General features: G+C 37.7%; 1 protein-coding gene and 1 pseudogene across 4 annotated transcripts; both read left to right on the forward strand.

Moving 5' to 3' along the window:
* The first annotated feature begins 450 nt into the window (after positions 1 to 450).
* LOC147533789 (endo-1,4-beta-xylanase 1-like) lies at positions 451 to 9,768 on the forward strand. The gene is made up of 6 exons (XM_086650856.1): positions 451 to 501; positions 615 to 958; positions 1,032 to 1,176; positions 8,768 to 9,126; positions 9,199 to 9,344; positions 9,537 to 9,768. Exons 1-6 carry the CDS (start codon positions 463 to 465, stop codon positions 9,539 to 9,541), a joined length of 1,038 nt encoding a protein of 345 aa, XP_086506982.1. The 5' UTR covers positions 451 to 462; the 3' UTR covers positions 9,542 to 9,768.
* Positions 9,769 to 9,877: 109 nt separating this feature from the next.
* On the forward strand, positions 9,878 to 11,982 carry LOC147533790 (F-box/LRR-repeat protein 10 pseudogene; annotated as a pseudogene). Of its 3 annotated transcripts, none has more exons than XR_015228351.1 (2): positions 9,878 to 10,121; positions 10,309 to 11,982. The product of XR_015228351.1 is annotated as an F-box/LRR-repeat protein 10 pseudogene, transcript variant X2 (transcript). The 3 variants fall into 3 exon arrangements; XR_015228350.1 differs by having other exon boundaries at positions 9,878 to 10,117; XR_015228352.1 differs by having other exon boundaries at positions 9,891 to 10,117; positions 10,763 to 11,982.
* The last annotated feature ends 11,329 nt before the right edge of the window (positions 11,983 to 23,311 follow it).

Below are 23,311 nucleotides of genomic sequence, written 5' to 3' on the forward strand. Positions count from 1 at the left end.
ATCCTATCTCAGCCGTTGGATCTAAGCTATTTCACGCGGATCCTAAGATGGGTAGTGAGTAGGGTAGCCGGGCGGGTCGGTTAGTCTGATATCGGGCTCGCACACGGACTCGAGTAGCGAGCGGGTAGCGAACGGTCTTTTCGGGCCGGGATTCGGATTTGAGGGCCTATCCGAGTCCCGCCCTATAAGCCCGAGCCATCGGGCTGGGTATGCCCGACTCGGGCAGCAACCGGTCTGCGGGTCTCAACAGTCCGGGCGGATCGGGACGGAATCCCGGGTTCCCGAACCGTTTTCCCACCCCTATGCTTGGCTGCTTAGTCAAAACTCAGGAAGTCAGCCATTGTACAATATTTGTTTTGATATTTTCCAAAGGGTGTCATTACAAAGACTCAGCTCATCTGGCTCTCTATATATATAGTCCAATTATTTTCTCCTTCTTCTCATATCTTCTTAGTCAGGAATATGGACAACGAGGTTCTACCCCCATCATCTTCATCATTGGTAACACATCGTTCGCTAATGTGTTCAGTAGCTAAAGATTGTATATTTCCGAATATAAAGTATTAGACTGAATCAAATTTATGTATTTAATTTTCTTTTTTTGTCGATAACAGAGCAGTTCAACTGAAAACATCATCCGTAACCATGACTTCTCTGAAGGATTAAACTCTTGGGAATACAGTTCTGATACTATCGGAGTTGTGGTTACAGATGAGTCAACGTACCACAACAAAATAGCACCACCACTTTTACCATCAAATTATGCTGTTGTTAAAAATAGGTTCCAAACCTGGCATGGTTTGGAACAAGATATCACCGGAAGGGTTAAAACTGGTTGTACGTACAAATTAACTGCGGTTGTTAGAGTTTCCTGTTATGTTGAGGAAGGTACTAAAATTGTAGCTGAACTTAGACTAGAAGACGATAGTCACCATGATCGTCACCAGAATATTACTAGGTAACCGAACTTTTTTTGTACATCATGATAGCTAATTTGTAGGAACTGAATTAATGGAAAGAGATGCTTGTAGATTGTTCACATCAGGAAAGGGTTGGAGAAAGTTAGAAGGAATGTTTACTCTGACAACTTCCCAAAAGCGTGTTATTTTTCATTTGGGAGAAGCGGTTCCACATACAGATCTTTTGGTCCACTTCGTTACTATTGAAAAGCTCGAGGTACATCTTACTTTCTTTTTTTTTTTGGAAGACGACTACGATCTACGCACGTCGTGATATTTGGCATTTGATAGGTCTTACTTTCTTGTCATGCTTAATACACTTTTATTTCATCTCTCTTTGTTAAAGGACATGACTATGACCAATCTCTTATTCAAAATTGTCTTATGCTTCAAGTTTTAGTTGAGATTCTCCTTCCTAAATAAAATTATTGAGACCATCTATCTAAAATACATCTCCAACAACACTCTAAAATCCTAAAAATGGTTAGGTGTCATTTCCTAGATGATTAGTTTTTTTTTCTAATAATATTGAGTGGAGAGGAATCTCAAATATTAAGTTTCTTCTTAAGACATCTTAAAATTTATTATTCTCACGTCATCTTAAGACCAAATTGAGTTTGACATTAGAGAGAAATGTTTTTAAAAACTCTAAAAATCTTCGGTTGCGGCCATGCATCGACGGTCGAGCTCGCGATGAGGAGGTCTACGAATTTGTTAGGGGAGTATGTCGCACCCGTACAATTTTAGCTAAATAATTGGCCAAGTCAAGGGTATATTCAACCCCTTCTTTAGCCGGATTGTTTAAGGAACTCAAAATCCATCACAGCGTGCCGAGTTATGAGAAATGGGTTAGATTTAGAGTTAATTCCTATATGGCCCCCTACTTTGTGACCAGCTTCCTTTATGGCCCCCTTTTTTTCGTAAATTCAAATATGGCCCCCCTTTTTTGATGTAATTGTCTTAACTACCCTTCCTTTAAATCTTTTTTCAAAATTAAAAATAAAAATAAAATTATAATTCCACCTCATTTCCTCTCCACCACACATCTTTCTCCATGTCAACTCTCTCTCTCCACATCACCTCTCTTTCCAACTCACCTCTCTCTCTCCAACTCACCCCTCTCTCTCTCCAACTCACCTTCATCTTCTCCAGTTGAAGTCGTCGGCCGGAGATTTTTCCGGCCGGCGACTTCCCAAAAAAAAAAAAAAATTTCTCTCATCTCTCTCTCTTTCTAAAAATCCGGCGAAGGGGGTTTCCCTTCGCCGGAGCCGTGAACAGACCGATAGGTCTCTAGGTGCACCTTCAAATGTACTTCCAACAAAGAAGGAAAATGGAGTTGGAAACAAATTCCTTCTCAAATCTTGAGCTTCTTTCTCTGGTTTTCCATTCAATCGATTCGATAACCTAATTACATCTTTCATATAAGTTTCAACTTCAGTTGCCAATGCATCTAAATCATCGTCACCATCAGCTGAAGCTTTGTCTTCTAACCAAGTTACTTGCGCAACTAAATAGGGTTTCGTTCGAACCAATTTAGAGACACGAAATCGTTCTTGACCTTTACAAATCAAGAAGAATCGATCATCAACTAAACGTTCATGCTTAATGACTTCTCCTACGCATCCAACATCGGCAGTACCAGTTGCCGGATCAGAGTAAATAACGCCAAATCGGATATCAGTTTGAAGAAGAGTATGCATCATCATACGGTACCTGAATTCAAAGATTTGTAAAGGAAGGATAGCACCACGAAAAAGAACAAGCGGAAGAGGGAAAAGTGGAAGTTCGATTGCATCATCGGATTGAGGCGGGCCTGATGTGTGGTGTTCATGAGGAAAAGATGAAGAAGCACAACAAAGAAGATTTGATTTCCGGCGGTGGAGAGTAAGAGAAGGAATTAGGGTTTTGGATGGGAAAGATGAAGGTAGAAATGATGAGATTGATTTAGGTTTAGGGTTTAAAGAAGGTTGATTGTAACGATAAGACGATGATGATGGAGTAGGAGAGTGTAAGATCTGTGGAAGAAGAGCCATAGATAGATGAGTCGAGTATTCAGATTTTGTAAAGAGAGAAAGTTGAGTATTCAAGCATAAAGCTTAAACAGCCTAAGAAAAACATTCTTATTCATGAAAGTTATACCTCTTTGACAGTGTAGTTCTTCACAGGATCCTCAACAGGTGCATCAACAATATGAACAAACAGTTGGGTCCTCCTCAGATGCCTCAAGAAATTGCGACCTAGATCCTGCAATCAGTAGCTCTCTAATTTAATGACAAGATAAACGTGGATAGAAACCAAGCTACTAGAATAATCGTGGTTTATTACCTTCCCCAAATGAGCACCTTTTTTGAGTCCAGGCAGATCAGCTAAGGTAGCTTTGAAGGTCTGCCGTGAACAGACCAGATCGGTCTGTTCACGGCTCCGGCGAAGGGAAACCCCCTTCGCCGGATTTTTAGAGAGAGAGAGAGATGAGAGAAAATTTTTTTTTTTTTTTGGGAAGTCGCCGGCCGGAAAAATCTCCGGTCGGCGACTTCAATCGGAGAAGATGAAGGTGAGTTGGAGAGAGAGAGGGGTGAGTTGGAGAGAGAGAGGGGTGAGTTGGAGAGAGAGAGGGGTGAGTTAGAGAGAGAGAGGTGAGTTGGAAAGAGAGAGAGGGGTGAGTTGTAGAGAGAGATGAGGTGGAGAGAGAGAGAGAGGGGTGAGGTGGAAATAACTTTTTTTAAATGTTTTAAATTTAAAATTAAGAAGGGTAGTAATGACATTTACTTGAAAATAGGGGGCCATATTTGAATTTACGAAAAAAAGGGGACCATAAAGGAAGCTGGTCACAAAGTACGGGACCATATAGGAATTAACTCTTAGATTTAACAAACTTATGGGCTGCCAAGTGAGGAATTACCTAGAGATTAGTGGAGCATCAAAGAGTTATCTAGAAGGTTTCTAAGGATTTCTGTGGAAACCTCTATACACTTCTTAGCGATTAAACTAAAGACATGTATTTTAGTCTTGTTCATCCATTGTATGGGTCTTGCAGTATAAATAGAGATAGCCCCCTTATTTATAATCATCCAAGAAGTGATTCAAGAAACTGAGTGACTTGGGAAGCGCACTGGTAACTTTGTACGTGAGAGTTCTTAATGCGATAAAAGAGTTCCTTCCACCAAAGTACTAGTACGGTCTAGTTGAGCTTGCTTGTTAGTTCTCTTAAGTACTTAGTAGCTTAAGTCTCTTGTTTCACTACACCACCAAAGAATATTATTTCCATATAGTAAATGTTACTTGGGAAATTTGAGGAAAGACTAAATTGTGACCGACTTGCGTCGATCTTGAAGCTTAAGTGCCGCACAGTTAATACGTGGCAATGCCTAGTCATGTTTTACCCCGTCAGAAGTGGTATCAAATCCATGTTCGTGTATCAAGAGGCATACCGAAACGAGGACGCCAGTACAGCTACGTGGGAACCATATTGAGAATGTGCCACAAGAAGCCCTACGTAAGGAGGGACGCCCTACTAAGGCCAAGGGGGGCAATCATGTGCTAGTCAAATCAACAGAGCGGGAGACTTTCATAGAGGCAAGAATGGTGGTAGTAGAGGAAAAGTTGGGCATGTTAATTGGGCGAATGGACAAAAGTGAGGAGTTCTCCCATGATATGGGACAATGATAAGTAGTCACAATCGAAGAAATCGAGAAGTCAGTAAAATCAGTGGTGCACGTTATAGAGGCAGATGACCAGCATGCACAAAGCTTAGAAAGGATGTTTCTTGAGTTTGAAGATTTTAAGTCCCGACACTTGTTAATGGAAAAGGTTGTGGCCGATATAGGGTTGGGAATCGGTCCGGACGGGCAGTCCGCGGGCAGACTTGCTCCCGGTCCGGGCGGAACGGACAAAACTCCGCGATGACCACTCGGGCTGGCGGACTAAACGGACGGACTAACCGGAATTTTTTCCTCAAAATGTCCGCCCGTGTCCGTTTTATCCAACCGGACATGCCGGGCACCGGTCGGTCGGGCGTCGGGTATAGTGTCAAAATACCTAAACAAATGCCAAAATTCAAAATTTACTAAAGTAACAAATTTACATAATTATAGTTATAAGATTAGAACTTAATCTCTAAATGAATTCAAAAATTAGAAAAGTTAATATTCAAATCAAGAAAGTCATAAAAATGACAGTATGTTGATAATGACAGTAATGTTGTTGTATCCTGAAAAAAAAAAAAAATCAAGTAAGAATGACTTGAACAAAATAATAATAATGATTTAAACAGATAAAATAATAAAGATTCAAAGTTAAAATAGAAACAAACAGAGAAGAAAATCTCTTACCGAGTTTAGATCTGAAGATGAGTAGATCGAAAAAAAAAGAGAAGATGAATAGGTCGAACAGAAAAAAGAGAAGATGAGTAGATCAAACAAAAAGATGAAGAAGATGAGTAGATCGAACAAAAAGAAAGAGAAGATGAGTATATCTTACCGAGTTGATCGAACGGTTGAAGCCTTGAGGTTGAAATCTTGAAGATAAGTTGAAAAGTTGGAGACTAAAGGTTAGAGATTTAGGGTTCTTCAAACATGTGTCTCAGCAGTCATACCTACATTGAGGGGTTGAGAATTTGGGAATGAGAAGAGAAGTGGTCGGGAGAAGGGTAAAATGATTTTAGGTTTTGTTTTGTATTTATATATAAGTCACTTGCAAATCTAAAGGCTCAAATATAACCCTAAGAAATCTAAGGGTTAGTAATCTTTCGGGCTAGAGGCGGGTAATCCGGACGGGCGGACGGACCTTCACTTAAGCGGTCGGTCACGGGCGGACCTCCGGGTAGGCCCTTTTGTCCGTGACCGTCCGCTAAAGCCTTCTCGGTCGGACGGGTCTTGCCCGATTCGGTCACGGGCGGTCCCGGTCCTTTGCGGACGTGGGCGGACGTGGGCGGATCCGGGTTTTCGGACCAAATTCCCAACCCTAGGCCGATATTAGGACTAGCTCAGCTCAAAGGGGAGCAAGGGTCGAAATATCAGGCCCTAAGATCAAGGGTCGAAATATCAGGCCTTAAGATCTTTAGTGGTGCACGAGATGCCAAAGAAGTAGGAAACTTCTTGTGGCACATAAAGAGGTACTCCAAGGCAGTGGGCCTTGGAGGGAAGAAGACATTGTGGACATGGGGCATTAAGAGGAAAGAAGACATAGTGGACATTTCAATGTACTTGACTAAGGATGTGTCGTTGTGGTGGTCTTTTTGGTTCACCTCCTTGGTGACTTGCTCACGGGTTGACCTGATGGTCTTCTTGTCTTCCCGTAACTAAAACTAATGACTAATATTTGGATCATTACAGGTCACGACAGTCTTTAATCGAAGAAAAAGAAACGGGGAAATTAGAAGAATTTATTGTTCTTTTTATACTTGAATGAATAAACAATTTATCATAAATAGTTTTTATGTTTTGAATACGTAGTAAGTCAGAGTTCTAAGTTTCCATCGTGGCATTTGAGGGTTGTCTATACGTATTTTAAAGTGACCAGGGTCCAAGTGTTGCAACTTTGGTTCTTTGACAATTAATTCTTTATCTTTTTATTCCAGGATGTGTTTGTTATCTAGTCATTCATTTTCTGATCACACGTTTGGTACGCATTTTTCTTTCATTGGTTAGAGGTCTTCATCGCCTTTTCACATCCGTATGTAAACATTTTTTAGTTTCTCACCAAGTCAGACGCGACGTGATATATGGGGGGGCGTGCATATTTCACTTATTCCCTAAGCGTTGTAATTCACTTTCACATCCGTCTTGAATTCTTCTTATTTACGTCGAGTTTATACCTAGCTTTACACGTCTTGCAATCTTTTCATGGACGACTTCTTTCTTCTGTGAATTGTCTAATTCTATGATCGTTCCAAGTTTATAATGAAGCTTTTTCTTCACATTGTTGTTGTCAGCCCACTCTCGTGCAAGTAAGTTTGCTAAAATGGGGTTCTGATGCACTTGAAGAGGTTACAACCCAAATATTTGCGCAAAAACCTAAGTATCAAAATGTTAGACTAAACACTAAACAAACACCAAGATAAAACCACACTTTCAATTGATTTGAGAAAAATATAATTAAAAAAACAGCTAAACTAACTAAAGAGGGTGGGAGAGCGAGTTGAGAATAGGGTAGAGAGAAAGAGAGAGTCGGGTGAGAGATGTATTTTGGCCAAGGAATCCTCGATGACAATCTGGTTGTATTCAGAGGCAGATCAAGGTTGAAGGTGTTGGGTTATGACGTATCTTAGTGTTGTTAGCGAAATCTCAGACATCTAATGTCTAACAATAGTATCTCCAGGATCGCATGCATAAGCTAATAAAGCAACCAAGTTAGTTTAGAGATTACTTTAATCGCTAGTTTTCCCTCGAACTTTTCCTATCGCTTAAGAAAACCAAGAATTCCAATTGTAGTTCATCTACTTGAGACACCGAGCAATCAACTTGATCTCTCACCTTGTTGTTGGCTAGAACTCAACTGGCAGTTAGATGAAGAACACCTTCTTCTTTGACTAGATAGATAGTTGAGAATTTTCTCTCTTTCTTTCTCTACTTGATGTTCTAGAGCTAGAAAGCTTCTTGAGAATTTCCACAACTTATTCAACTCTTTGGAGAAATCATGTGAAACTCTAAGTTAGAGTCCAACCCTAACTAGATTTCTTAAAGTTCCTCTAAGATTTAGGAATTGGTTGAAAATAAAAACTAGTTTCTATTTTCCCAATTCCCTTAATTATGGTCGGCCAAGATATGTCTTAAAAGGGCAGATCTGGTCGGTCCATATAGGGTGGTCGGTCAAGCTTGGTCGACTACTATAATGGGTCCTAAATCCTCTTTTAGGTCCCCGATCCAATATAGTCTATTCGGGCATTTTGTATTATCTTTGTCCAAACTATTTTTAGCCCTTTTGGACATATTTATGGGTCTAACCCATGAATATATGTCTCATCCCTCTAGTCATATTTTCCAATGAAAATTGACACTCTTTGGTGTAACCTGATGTTGGATCCAGACGAAGTTAGCCGCGAATTCGACGATCGTAGTTGATTTCTAGCTAAACATTACAATCCCTAAATCGTTCGGACTAGATGATCTTTTTCATCAATTGTCTTATCCGACAAATCGTTCGCATTGCATCTTTGGTGGAAGGGCATTTCCTTTAGAAGGTGCCTAAGACACTCTGGTGACCTCCCAGTTTTCTGAATTTGGTAACAGAGTTCTTTAGGAATCACCTCCCTGGTGACTTGTTCACTGGTTGCCCCTTGGTTGGTCTTCCTTTGACATTCAGTCAACAGGTAACCAATATTTGGATCATCATGTTCAAGTGTCTGACCGTGCTGGAGATTGTTGGATTCATGGTAAAGAACGTCCTAATGTTTCTGGAGGGACACCCCGTTCTGGTAACGCTAAAATTGACGATGTTGAAAAGTGACTTTTCGGATATCTACCTGAAAATCGTCCTTGTTACCTTCAATTCAAAGGTTCCTCCTTAGCGTTCAATATTGCAGGTTAAGAGTAAATGAGAAATCAAAGGTAAAGGTTCAGATATTTTTTCATGGCAAAGCGAACTTATTTATATAGTAATATAGCTTTTCAAGGTGGTGGTAAATCCCCAATTCTAATTTTAGGGTGGTAAACGAACTGAGATAAGCTTGATTATCCGTTATCCTTAACATTAATGTAGAGTATGAGTTAGGTTATGCAAAAAAATTGTATGAAAATTTATGTTTTTAATGTTTCCTGTTTTGCTAACAAAGAATAGCCAGTTAATTAAGTTTTTCTTTTGGTTGATAACAGGAAGATCCAAAACCTGAGGATCCAGTCATCCGAAATGGTGACTTCTCTGAAGGACTTGCCTATTGGTACCCCACTTCTGATAAAGGATTTGTGTTTAAATACGAGTCACAACATCATGAAGGAATAGCACCAGAGTCGGAATCAAATTTTGTTGTTACAGATAGATCCAGAACCTGGCATGGTTTGGAACAAGATATCTCCGGAAGAGTTGCAACTGATTGTAAGTACACACTAACCGCGATTGTTTGTGTCCCCTGGTTTGTTAAGGAAGGTACTACAATTGCAGCAGAACTGAGACTAGAGGGAGAATATAATAACGAAGACAAAAATTATAAACGCGAGTACCTAAAGATCACTAGGTAATGATAACTTCTTTTTTATATTATGATAGCCAATTTGTAAGAATTAAATTAATGGAAACAAGTTTCCAGTTTACCTACATCAGGAGGGGGTTGGGATTGGGAAGAGTTGGTAGGAAGTTTTACTCTGAAAACTTCGCCGGAGCGTGTTTTTCTTCATTTGGAAGTAGCCGATCCATATATAGATCTTCACGTAAAGTCTGTTAGTATCAAAAAAGGTACAGTTTACTTTCTTGTCATGCTTAGTACACTTCCAATTCATACCTCTCTTTGTTTAATCGACAAACACTGTGGAATAGAAATAATCGTTTACAAGTTCTTATGAAAGTTTTGTAAGATAAATTATTTGAAGTTTCGTAAATTTTGTAAAGCTTTATGTTAAACTAGTTGTTTATGAATGTTGGTTGCAGTGTAAAACAGGGAAGGCAGAGGTTTGAGTATTGTTTGAAATTTGCTTTTGGCAATTGGATTTTGTTTGTAAACTACGTATAACACTTGTTCAATTTGTTGTGTTGCTTGGAATTTGCTTTTGGCAATTGGATTTTGTTTGTAAACTATAACACATTCAATTTGTTGCGCTGTTTGATTTAATGTATCTATTTGGACCAATAAAAGTATCGATTTTTGGCCTCTTTCATGTCGTTGGGCTTTAGACCCCTTTCATTATAAGTTTAACTTGGACGGTTATCGTGTTTATCACATCTTCATGATGTATGAATGCCTTGTAACGACTAACGTAGATCGTAGTCGATTTCTCAAAAAAAAAATATTGGTTCCTTTTTTATTGAAAATAGTGATATGATCATGATCTGGGTACTAATTTTGATTCAGGGGATTGGTATAGCGTTTGTTTTTGTAGAAAATAAACTTGTTATTTACTGTATCTACTTAATTCAGGTGTCTTTACTTGGGTTCAGTAGCTGACAGAGTAGGGCGTACAATACAAACTTCTGATCTGGAGGAGCTTTTTAGTGGTTGCTCCCAATTGGAAGTAAGTAAGATTCACTTACAAGAGTAGTTTATTTTTTTCCATTATATAGCATTTCTCTAGATCTTTGTGTGCCGATTTGTTCTTAATGGGGGTAGTCCGATTTTGATTCTTTACACTGTTGATCCATGTTGATAGCTACCCATATCGGTAGTTTTGTTAATTGTTAACTGAACCTTGTTTTATCTTTGTAGTCATTGAGCCTGATGTTTGATATCTCGATGTTTCTGCCGGATCACTATACTCAAGCCTGGACAATGGCTTCGCCAAAACTTGTAACTCTTGAGATTGGTGAAATCTCTTCTGCCATGATGATTCAAATACTTGAGCCGACCAATGAAATCCAACAACTTCCCTCTCATGTACAACCACCTGTACTGCCCAATATTCAAAAGTTGTCACTTTCGGTTGACCATATCACAGATACTATGGTCGGTACGATTAGTAGATGTCTACTGAACTTGATTCATTTGGACCTAAAAGATGTACCTATTACAGAACCGAGTGCTAATTTTGACTTAACCAATTCCGGTCTCCAACTTATCAATCAACATGGGAGATTGAAATATCTCTCCTTGGTCCGGAGCCCTCTTCACCTTCTAACCTATTTCAGACGAGTCAATGACCTTGGTATTCTTTTAATGGCAGATAAGTGCTCAAACATGGAAAGTATATCTTTTGGAGGTTTCTGTCATGTTACAGATACAGGTTTCAGGGCAATCTTGCACTCGTGCACAAATTTGCAAAAGCTAAGAATCTGTGACGGAACTCATTTGACAGATCTTGTGTTTCATGACATCGCTGCAACTTCTCTTTGTCTCACGAACGTAAGCTTACGATGGTGTAATATCTTAACCAACCACGCTGTTCTTCATTTGGCATACAACATGGAACTCAGAGTTCTCGACATGAGAGACTGTCGAAATCTTGGAGATGAAGCCCTTAAAGCAATTAGTGTTCTGCATAAGTTGAAGATTTTACTCTTGGATGGTTCTGATATTAGTGATACAGGGTTGACATACTTGGGAGAAGAGGTCCTAAGTTCATTAATCTCACTATCTATTAGAGGGTGCAAGAGACTTACAGATAAGTGCATAACTTCTATATTTGATGGTTCTTCTGGTCGGGCATTACAAAATTTAGACCTCTCTAATCTTCCGAATCTTAGTGACAATGGAATTCTGTTCCTCGCTAAAAGTCAGGTCCGAATTGTTGAACTAAGAATGAGGGAGTGTCCAGGCATAGGCGATACTTCGGTGATGGCCTTAGCTTCAATGCAAGTTGAGGAAGGTGGGTGGCTGGGGAGTAGCTTAAGATTGATGGATCTATTTGAGTGTAGAAGAATCACAGAACTATCGTTTCGGTGGTTTAAGAAACCTTACTTCCCAAGATTGAGATGGTTTGGAATTACAGGAAGTATAAAAGGTGTAATGGTGGATGCTTTGGTAAGGAGTCGACCGTTCTTACACATTGCTTGTCATGGTGATGAGTTAGGTATAGGTCATTGGGAATGCTCGGATGGTTTATACAGTCATGATCGTGAAGAAGTAGATGAACTTGAACAATGGATGCTAGAAGGTGAGGGTGGGATCGACATAGACGATGACGATGATCAAGAAGGAATGGGTGAGGGTGACGAAGAAATGGTGGACTTCTAACATAAGATATGTGTGTATGCGCATGTGAGAGGGGAATTACAGAGGAAGCACTAGTGTACTTGGCCCTTAGTAGAACGTAATTCCGAGGGTTTCCTATCAAGTGATTCCTCTCTTGGACTCTTAGCTCATTGATTAATGTTGCTTGTAACTTTATTCTTGTAACATTTTATTGTTGTTGTAGTTTGAATCGTTGTAGTTTGAGTAGGTTCAGAGTGATCCCATGTGAAAATATAAATACCTTGATGATTGTCACTCTCGGATGAAGCCGAGAGAGAGACTTGATTAATATATCGGTTATAACCGAGTACACACTCAAAGATGACGAGTGGAAGAAGATGAAGAAGATCACACTCGGTGAAGCCGAGTGGGAGAAGAAGAAGATGAAGACTCGGTTGAACCGAGAGGGAGAGAGACGAGTTATTGGTGCTAGAAAAATACCTTTGGTAAAATACCTTTTATTATTACACAATAACTTGATTATACAATTATGTATGGTAATGTATATATAAGATACAAAAGAGGAAATTGAAAATAACTAAACTCTATAATGGTTATCTAATTATAATCCTAACTACTAAGGATTCCTAGTTGTAATAGGATTCCTATGGGACCAAGTCCACTCGGTTTGGCCGAGTGGAGTGGACCTTCCAACACTCCCCCTCAAGTTAGAGCGGGAATGGAAGTAACGCCTAACTTGCCAATTATGTTCTTGAACGGTTCTGCACCAAGTGGTTTTGTGAAGATGTCCGCTAACTGATTTTCTGTACTGGTGAAGCGTGTGGCAATGACGTTGTCTTTGATCTTTTCACGAACGATGTGGCAATCTATCTCAATGTGTTTTGTTCGTTCGTGGAAGACGGGATTATCGGCAATATGGAGAGCGGCCCGATTGTCACAGTAAACTGTCATCGGGTCGGAGTGGTCGATTCCAAAGTCAAGTAGTAAATACTTGAGCCATTGTAGTTCGCATGTAAGAATGGCTAAAGCTCGATATTCTGCTTCTGCCGAAGATTTTGCAACTGTGGGTTGCTTCTTTGATTTCCAGGAGAGAGGGCTGGATCCCAACATTGTGAAATACCCAGTAGTAGATCTACGGGTTGAAGGACAGCCAGCCCAATCCGAATCACAGTATCCTGTAATATGGAGAGAGCTGTCTGCGGATAAGAAGACTCCTTTATCAAGAGTACCCTTCAAGTATCGTAGAACGCGATGAGCTGCGTCTAAGTGTACTTGGCTAGGTGTTTGCATGAACTGACTGAGGTTGTTTACGGCAAAGGTGATATCCGGCCGTGTAACCGTTAAGTAAAGTAACCTGCCTATGAGACGGCGGTAAACTGACGGATCTGGTAAAGGTGTACCGTCGGTGGGACTGAGACGTAATTTTTGTTCCATGGGAAACTCAGAAGGACGTGCAGCGGTGAGGCCAGAATCTTTTAAAATATCAAGAGCATATTTCCTTTGACATAGAAATATGCCTTGTGATGAGCGAGATACTTCGATACCAAGGAAGTATTGTAGGCGGCCCAGATCCTTTAAGGAAAAGGCTTTATTTAGAAATATTTTTAACTGGGAAATAGCATGATCATTATTTCCCGTGATGATTATGTCGTCTACGTAGACGAGGACATAGACTTGAGTGGAGTGAGATCTAAAAGTAAAGAGAGAATAGTCACTTTTAGACTGAGAAAAGCCACGTTCGATGAGAACGGAGGAAAATTTTGAAAACCATTGTCGAGATGCCTGTTTGAGACCATAGAGAGATTTATGGAGACGACATACTTTAGACTCCCCCTGAGATGAAAAACCGGGGGGTAATTTCATGTAGACTTCTTCATGAAGGTCGCCTTGAAGAAAGGCGTTATTGACATCTAATTGATGGAGAGTCCACCCTTTAATGGCGGCAAGAGAGAGAAGGACACGAACAGTTACTAATTTAGCAACTGGAGCAAAAGTGTCATTATAATCTAATCCCTCGATTTGGGTATAGCCTTTGGCTACTAGACGGGCTTTATATCGCTCTATAGATCCATCGGAATTGAATTTAATCTTATACACCCATTTGCAACCGATGGGCTTTTTGCCGGGTGGTAAAACAGTGATTGTCCAGGTTTTATTTTCTTCCAAGGCTGAAATTTCCTTGGCCATGGCCTCCTTCCAATGAGGGGACTTCATTGCTTGAGTGAAGGAGGTTGGTTCGGTAGAGGATAAAACCGAAGAGAGAAATTGTTGATGAGAGTTTGAAAACGAGTTAATGGAAAAATAGTTTTCAAGAGGATATTTAACAATGTTAGTGTTTGAACACACATAATCGTTAAGATAGGATGGTGGGTGTCGTGACCGTGAAGGTCGGCCGGAGTCCGAAGCCCCATCGTCTTTTGACGGAATGGTAGGGGAAGAACCGTCAAGGACGGTGGTGTCGGCAGCAGCCGAAGAAGCCCCGGAATTGGGGTTGACAGGAGTGTCAACGGGGGTGTCTGAAGGCACCCCTGTGACGTCAAGTGGATCAGGAACTGATCCAGCAGAGGTGTCTGAAGGCACCTCTGCATCGTCATAACGGACAGGGACCGATTCAGAGCTGTCTGAAGGCACCTCTGTATCGGTGTCTCTGACCGAAATGGCAGGAACAGTAGGCACTTCGGTGCCACTGTTGGACGGTGATGTAATTGGTGCCGGAAAGGCAATGTCGTCGTCGTCGTCGGCGATCGATAGGAAAGGCGTCGGACGAGGAGAATTGTTTGTCGCCGAAGGTGAAGGAATGGACATTGGAAATTGATTTTCAAAAAATGTTACGTCTCTAGAGACGAAAATCCTTTTGGTGGAGATGTCGTAAATACGATATCCTTTTTGTCCGCTTGGATAGCCAAGGAAGATGCCGGCGGAAGAGCGAGCATCCATCTTTGTTTTGACTAAAGGAATACGTGCAAAACAAAGGCATCCGAACACACGTAAGTGGGAAAGATTCGGAGGAGTACCCATGAGGACTTCATGTGGTGATTTTCCCGAGAGGATGGGTGTTGGTAATTTGTTAATGAGATAGACGGCGGTTAGAACGCATTCACCCCAAAAGGATAGAGGGAGGTGAGCTTGAAGGCGTAAAGAACGAGCCACCTCAAGAATGTGACGATGTTTTCGTTCAACAACCCCGTTTTGTTGGGGTGTGTGAGTACAACTACGTTGGTGGGTAATCCCTTTATCAAGAAACCAACTTTGTAGTGAATTATTCATGAATTCGGATCCATTGTCGGATCGAATTGTTTTAATTTTGCAATTGAATTGCGTATGAACGTAATTAAAAAAATTTTTAATTATCGAATTCGAGTCCGATTTTGAACCGATGAGAAATATCCAAGTACAACGAGAAAAATCGTCAACAAGGGTTAAGAAATAACGACACCCGGAGGTGGAGGGAACCGGAAAGGGACCCCATAAATCTACATGTACTAACTCAAATATATGAGAGGAGGAAGAAGTACTAGTAGGGAAAGGTAATCGACATTGTTTCGAAAGTGGACAAACTTCACATGATATTTTATTTGATAAAAAACCAAAATTCATACATGGAAGTTTAGAATTAAAATATTGAAAACGGGAAAAAGAAGGGTGGCCTAAACGTTTATGCCATAAAACAAAAGACTCATGACTAGAATTATCTCGAACTAAACTTGAAACCGAAAGGATGGGATGCTCCGTGCGAAGGAAGTAAAGGTCGTCATGAAGACTACCATGCCCAATCTTTGTCCTCGTTGTTCGGTCCTGAAAGAGACATAAGTCATTATCAAACAAGACGGTACAACCAAGGGATTTAGAAACTTGAGATATAGATATGAGATTAAATTGAAAAGATGGAATATGAAGCACATCTTGTAAATAAAATCTATTTGAAAAATAGATAGAACCAATATGGTGCACCTTAACCCGTGAACCGTCGGGTAATCGAACGTATAGGTCGGGAGGTGCAATAGAATAAGAAGAAAAGCGAGAGAGAGTCGAGCATATATGTTTAGCGGCTCCAGAATCAATAACCCAAGGGGGATGAAAAGAAGAGGTATACTTACCGGTGAGATTAACGAGTGGATCCTTGTTGAGACGGACCGAGGTTGTGGGTAGCTTGTGTTGATCTAATAAGGCCAAAACCGATTGGTATTGCTCCGGGGTGAGAGATGTTGCTGTAGGCACCCCCGGTCCTACTTGGTCCGTGACCGAGGCAGCCATCGGTTCTTGCCGAGCCCGGGTCCGGTTCCTTTGACCGTAATTAGGCGGGTATCCATGAATTTTGAAGCACGTTGAAACGTCATGGCCATGGATCCTGCAATTGTCACAATATGGTCGTGGTCGCTTGTTTCTTTGTTTATCCGATCCATCAACACGATTGTGATTATATGAGTTTGAACCAACGGCAAGGGCAGCAGTGTTTGAGTCAATATTCATTGGAGTAACAAGGTTTTGTTGAACTTCTTCCTGTTTGATAAGTGAGTGGATACGAAGAATAGATGGGAAGGGTTCGATCAACAAAATTTGACTCCTAATTGATGAGAACCGGTCATTAAGACCTTGAAGAAATTCCATAGCTCTATCTTGGTTGGTTCTTTCTACCAAAGAGCGACCATGTCCACATATACAAGGCTCGGTTATAAGCAAGGAATTGAGTTCATCTTGGAGAGCCTTGAGATGTGTAAAATACGTAGAAACGTCTAAATTCTCTTGTTTGAGACAAGAAATAGCCCTTTTTAATTGAAAGATTTTAGGGGCATTGGTTTGATGAAATCTATCAAAGAGATTTTTCCATATATCGGATGCCGTCTCATCATATAATATTGATGATCGAAGAGGTGGGTCTACCGAATTAATAAGCCAACTAGAAACGAGATCGTTACATCTTCCCCATTGTTCGAATTCATTAGGATCGGTGGGTTTGTCGATGCTTCCGTCTACGAAACCTAGTTTGCCTTTAGCTCTTAAAGCTTTTGACATACCTCGAGACCATGAGTTGTAGTTATCACCGGTTAGAAGTGGTGTGATGACAATGGTGGTTGGAGAATCCGAATGGTGAACATCAAACGGGCCACCATTAGAAGTATAATGAACTTGAGTAGTTTCCGAAGTTGTTTCGGGAGTAGTCATGGTTTTAAAAAAAATTGGCTCTTATACCATGTGAAAATATAAATACCTTGATGATTGTCACTCTCGGATGAAGCCGAGAGAGAGACTTGATTAATATATCGGTTATAACCGAGTACACACTCAAAGATGACGAGTGGAAGAAGATGAAGAAGATCACACTCGGTGAAGCCGAGTGGGAGAAGAAGAAGATGAAGACTCGGTTGAACCGAGAGGGAGAGAGACGAGTTATTGGTGCTAGAAAAATACCTTTGGTAAAATACCTTTTATTATTACACAATAACTTGATTATACAATTATGTATGGTAATGTATATATAGGATACAAAAGAGGAAATTGAAAATAACTAAACTCTATAATGGTTATCTAATTATAATCCTAACTACTAAGGATTCCTAGTTGTAATAGGATTCCTATGGGACCAAGTCCACTCGGTTTGGCCGAGTGGAGTGGACCTTCCAACATCCCAATCATTTGTTTTGCACCTGTGATATATCTAAGCTTGTCAATGGATATTAAAAAATCTCATATCTGACCCGAGTTTGTATTCGATAAAGAGAAGAAAAAAGTCTAAAATTTAGGATATCCAAAAGTCATATCCTATTGTAGTTCCGACAGCTTTTTATGAGATTAGAATACGATTGATAGAATCCCAAACGATATTCCATAATTAGTTCTTTTCATCAAATAGTTGTATGATTTCTATAGTTATACTTATTTTTGTAAGTACAATGTTACATTTTATTCGAAATACATATATATATTTTTAGTTAAAAATATTTTATACTGTATTTGTTACAATCAAATAATTAAATTAGATATACTAATTTTCCTCTAGAAATTGGAAAAAGGCAATAACATAACTAAAATTTTAAAAGTTTTTAATAAGAATATTGAATATTATCAACTTATCAGATTCGGATGTGATGAATAGATATCGGTTAAATATTTATCAAATACTGTTTTATTGGATTCAGATACGAATATGTGTAGTTCAACAAAAAAAAAGATACGAATATGTGTATATCTCATCTTATAAGCTATCATTTATCATATACTGTTTTAATGGAATTAGACAGGGCCTTCAAGATTGTCTCTCACTCTCATAAAGCAGTCCAAAACAGGCTATGCCTTGAGAGCAAGCCATGCTTATATAGTAATAGCATCAAACAGACTGTATCATCCTATAAATGGCCCGGTACGGCCCATTTATTGGTCATTGTTGCCCAGTACGACCCAATAGCCGATTCTTTATGAAAGACGGGACAGAGTCCTCTAAAATAAAAGAACACCATTGGGCTGAAAGCCTAAAAGCAAATTGAAAGCATATACTATTGGGTTCCTCTTATGTGCATAAATCGTGCATAAAATTCGGATCATCCTTTAAGCATATTCGTACGAGTTTTGCTTTTCTTAATTGTTGAATCGACCATATAAATCTAGCTTAATTAGTTTAATATATTTGATGATAGGTAGTTATCTTCTTTTATTTTATGTAATTTATAGAATTTAATACTTTCAACTTGCATCCAAGTCTTTCTTCTATGGAACTCCATTTGGTATGCAATTGCGTCTAAGTTACAAGTGTTCGAAATTTAGATAACTAATATTTTTATTATTTTGATACACAATATATTATATTGTACAACTACCTGTTAAAAATCTAGTAATGAACTAACATGATTCTTGAATTAGGATCCAATTAAGAAAAGAGAGACAATAAACATGTGCTCATAAACAAAAAAACCAAAAGACTTGGACCAACTCTTAAGGTTGTCTATCTAAACTAGAAGTACTGGTATTAGATTTAGATGAAATTAAATAGGCAAGTAGGTGTTCTTTGTAGGTCAATCAAGTAAAGTCAATTTATTTCATCAAAAAAAAAGTAAAGTCAATTCCATTATATTTAATGAAATGTATATATTCCATATGATGGCTTATTGAAATTTTTTTTAAAAGTGAATGGCTTATTGAATTAAAATGATGGAAAGTAGTATTAAACATTTGATTAAGCTTCACAAAGTTTGCCTACATACATTATATATCTAAAATGCTTTTATGACATTTACTTTATCAGGTGTTGCCAGTTTTCATCAAATGCCGTTGTTGAACACATTATTGGCTTATCTCATTATCATTTATGTAGTATCATGATACTATATATACACCCACGCCAGTAAGACTCTTGTTATCGGTACATTTAAGAGTTATTTCGTAAAAGGACAAACATAAGTATCGAGTGATGAGTTTGGGTCATGATAATGTTCTTTTTTGAGTTTGGGGCAAGAACTAACTTTGACTAACTTTATCATCCAAAAAATAACATCGTTAATAACCTTTAACGTTAGTTGACTAGCGTCGGTAAAAAACGTGAACACTAATTTTTTAAATTCAAATGCTCCTAACACGAGATTTGCAATTTTTGAGAAATACTCAAATTAAAAACAAAATAAACTATTACATCCATTGACGATCTTCACATAAACCTCTACACTCACATAAATTCATAAACCCCTACACTCACCTAAATTCATGACCCTCATGTACAAACTTATATATCACAAAAAGTGTGATAAAAAAAATTTAAGGGAGATTTTATAGGGCCCCCTCATTTTTGTTAAAAGTTCTCCCTCAGTGATAATTTAGCAAGTAAAATGGTTCATGGGGAGGCCTTTTAATAAAATTGGGGAGGCCTTATAAAACTTCCCAAAATTTAATTGTGTGCAGTCATCCACCCATTCACACAAAAGTTATTCTAAAAATTAATTAACCAATAAATATTCATTTGTTAAATTTACGACGATGATTTAGAGAATAATATTTGTAACAATCCAAGTTTTGAGTGGAAAAACTTAGGTGAACCGTACCACTGTCTCTCTCTCTATCTCCCTCTCTCTATATATATATTTCTATTGTTCCGACAAATTAAGAAAAAATACCCTTATCAGTAATCCGCATAGAGACTTTTAAGACTTCAAGAGAAGAGTATTTCAAGTGAAACTCTTCTCCTCCGTCGTAACAACTGGAAGAGAGAAACTGAGAGAGTTATGGAGTAACATCGAAAATTTGACGGTTTCACATGAGACCCTTTCCTTCGTCTAAGACGAAGGAGGATTCCGACGAAGGAAATCCTTTCTTCGCTAAAATAGTTAGTGAGAGTGAAGGAGAGAAATGGAGAGAGGGGGAAGGACAGAAAGAGAGGGAGAAAAGAAATGGTGGCAGACAGCAGAGAGAAATGATAAGTATGCAGGTTTATTAAAATATAATTTATAGATGTAATTAGATTTTTATTTTTAAACTTTTTTTAAATTTTTTTTTGCAACAATAGTGTTAAGGACACTTGAATTTGAAAAATTAGTGTTTGGGACATGAAAAATTGAATAAAACTAGTGTTTGGGGCATCTCACTTTTTCTGACGAACGGAAAAGATAAGTAAGGTTAATTGTTATTTGACACCGTTAATTCTGAATGATAAAGTTAGTCAAATTTGGTCCATACCCCAAACTCAAAAAAATAACATCTTCATGTCCCAAACTCATCACTTAACACTTACGATTGCCCCTTTCGCAAAATAACTCTACATTTAACGATGTCAACTATCTAGCACTGTATGCCCACAATTAGGGCCGCGTACTAAATGTGTTTAACATTTGCTTATGATGCCGATAATTAGGGTTAGGTACATAAATTTGTGGATAATTTTGGATTTATGTGGATAATTTTGGGTGGTAGTAGTTGTAGATATCGGTGGACATGACAATATCTATGTATATTTGTGTTATTGATTGAGACATTTGAAATGTCCTCAATAAATGTGTTCTTTGCTTTGTTTAAGAAATTAAATGTCATGCAATGTTTCTGTTATTCATTTATGGTATTTGAAACGTCTCACAATATGTTACTTTTTTTTGTGGGACATTTTAAATGTCCTCCTACTTTTGTTATTCGTTTATAACACGAAATCACAAACTTAAAATATTTGATTTCGTAGACATTGGTGGTTTCAGTGTAAAGGTTTGGAAAGTCTTAAAAACAGTCAACAATCAATGAACGAAAAAATGAAAAAAAATCATCTAGGTATTTTCGATAAATTAGAGAATTAGACGGAAAACATGTCATAAACTATAAGTTCATTTGGAAAATAATCCTAGAAGTTATAATTGTTACATAATCATAAAAAAATATAAAGAACAGTGTAACGATGTTATTTACCATTATACTTTATACACTTTTTGTCAGCCGATCTGCATTTTTCCTGTTTTGATTGAAAACTTTATTGTTATTTTGTGATTCTTATGTATTTATTGGATTTCTATTATTTCATTAAAGGCGGAACCCATACTACAGAGACTCGTCAACCATATAATCTGGCTCAATCTATTTAAAATATATTTGTGGAGTATGTATTTCATTTCATGCATCTTTTTTCACACTAATCGTCCCACTATTTATTTTGGATACTACCTTAAAATTATTATTTTATATTTTATTTTTATGGGCAGATATTAAATTAAGACTAGAAAGAAATATAGTAATAATTTACAGTCAACTTTTTCTAAAGATAAAATTCTTGAAAATGAAAACCCAACCAAAACTAAAAATAATTAAAATAATTAGCCATTATAACATTTTATATTAGTATTATTTAGTACCCCCCTTGTAACGCGGAAATTAGTCGACCAGTTTTCCTGACAATATCTTGTTTCCAATACTCGACTCTTCATCGCCCGGAAAAGCCACTCTTTCCAGCTCGTTCCCACGCCAGCAACTCTTCTTTGTGTTAATCCACCTTTTTAAGATTTCAAATTATTTTACCCACTAAAGTCTATACTTAATCACTTAATTTTATCACTTTTCCCGCCGCCCTTAAAGTAGTAAATCTTTCAAAATCAAATTAAGCTCCTCTTAAGTCTTAAGTATCTACTAATCTTATGCTTAAGAAAAGTAATTATTACACACAAGCAAATTAAATTCTTTTAATCGGAAAATTGTCCAAATAATGATATCGCTTATACTTAAGTTCATATCTTGTTAGTGATTAATTAAAAATGTTTATTATTTTGAAAAGAAAAAACTATTATGTATAAATATACGAAGTAATTTACCTTTTGTCTATTAATTTAGAATTAATCTTAGTTTAGTTTATCTTTATGAAACGAAGAATTTGCAAAGACTTTTACCTATAAGTTACCGATGCAACTTAAAATTCAGAAAAGTTTTAAATCTATGCTCAAAATTTAGAAAATTCGAAATTCACAAAAAGTAAAGAAATTTCACTGATGAAACTACATTCATTAAACAAATTCTCTTTACATAGCATTACGGTTTGCTAATCCAGATCAAACTCAAACTACAACATCTAAATAAAATAATAGAATCTAGAACTAATAAAGTTCTTAAAAATATAAAACATCTAGACAATAATTTTCTACTAACTCAAAATATTATTTTTTTGAGAAATCGACCACAATCTACGTTAGTCGTTACAAGGCATTGAACATCGAGACGATGTGGTAAGCATGATAACTACCGAAATATTATTAGACCTAAAGCTCGACAAATTAAATAGCCTATAGTCTGACGAATTAAATGACCTAAAACCTACATAAACTATTTTATTTATACTCAAGTGCAATATTCCTGGATTTACACTTCCATGGGATCGAACCTGGGACCTCTGCATTGCAGAGTATATGCACTGACCAACTGGGATAGCAGTGGTTGGCTCTAACCCAAAATATTAAACTACTAAAATTACTAGATTTGTAAGATAATTTTGATTTCTTAAATAACTTTTGTAAACAAAAAGACAAAAAAAATTACTCTGTATCATTTTACGAAATAATTTAGTGAGATCCAAAACTTCGTTGTAACCTCCTAAGATAATAAATAAAATTATTTGTAACTGTCCTAAAATATGTAATAATTGAATATTTTATTTCCTTGGAAAGGCACATATAGATGTTTACATTTTGGATAAGTATACATGTCGAAGAATTGATCATAATCGAAAATGTAATTATTTTTGTGTGTATTAAATAAAGAGGGTGGTTAAGATAACTTAAATAATTGAGAAATATAACGGGATAAAAGACTTGACAATGAGGCACATCACTGTGTCATGTCAGAAAAAAAAATGAATACCACCTGCCCACTCTTCTTATTGACAAAATTGTATCATAGAAAAAAAGTGTGTTTTTTTTCGTTGTATGATAAAAACAGAGTGTTGTATCTAATTAAGGTGTATCACAAAACTTACAATTCTCTCGTGTTAAATACAAAAAGAATAAGTCACAACTGTGGTTTACTAAAGGATTCAATTGAGAAACAAACTTCAACAAAAGAAAATTGATGTGTACATATAATCCATATCGACCTTAGAATGCTGGCACAACCGTAGGACAAAATCTCTTGCATGAGT

Source organism: Eschscholzia californica, unplaced genomic scaffold, assembly GCF_041429995.1.
Source record: "Eschscholzia californica isolate CP2 unplaced genomic scaffold, dmEscCali1.0.p SCAF_6, whole genome shotgun sequence".
Classification (NCBI taxonomy): domain Eukaryota; kingdom Viridiplantae; phylum Streptophyta; class Magnoliopsida; order Ranunculales; family Papaveraceae; genus Eschscholzia; species Eschscholzia californica.

What these genes read in the sequence shown, in the direction of transcription:
- LOC147533789 (XM_086650856.1), top strand. Translation starts at nt 463, where the DNA reads ATGGACAACGAGGTTCTACCCCCATCATCTTCATCATTG. An exon ending in CCCCATCATCTTCATCATTG is followed by an intron (nt 502 to 614) that starts GTAACACATCGT and finishes TGTCGATAACAG; the next exon opens with AGCAGTTCAACTGAAAACAT. An exon ending in CGTCACCAGAATATTACTAG is followed by an intron (nt 959 to 1,031) that starts GTAACCGAACTT and finishes AGATGCTTGTAG; the next exon opens with ATTGTTCACATCAGGAAAGG.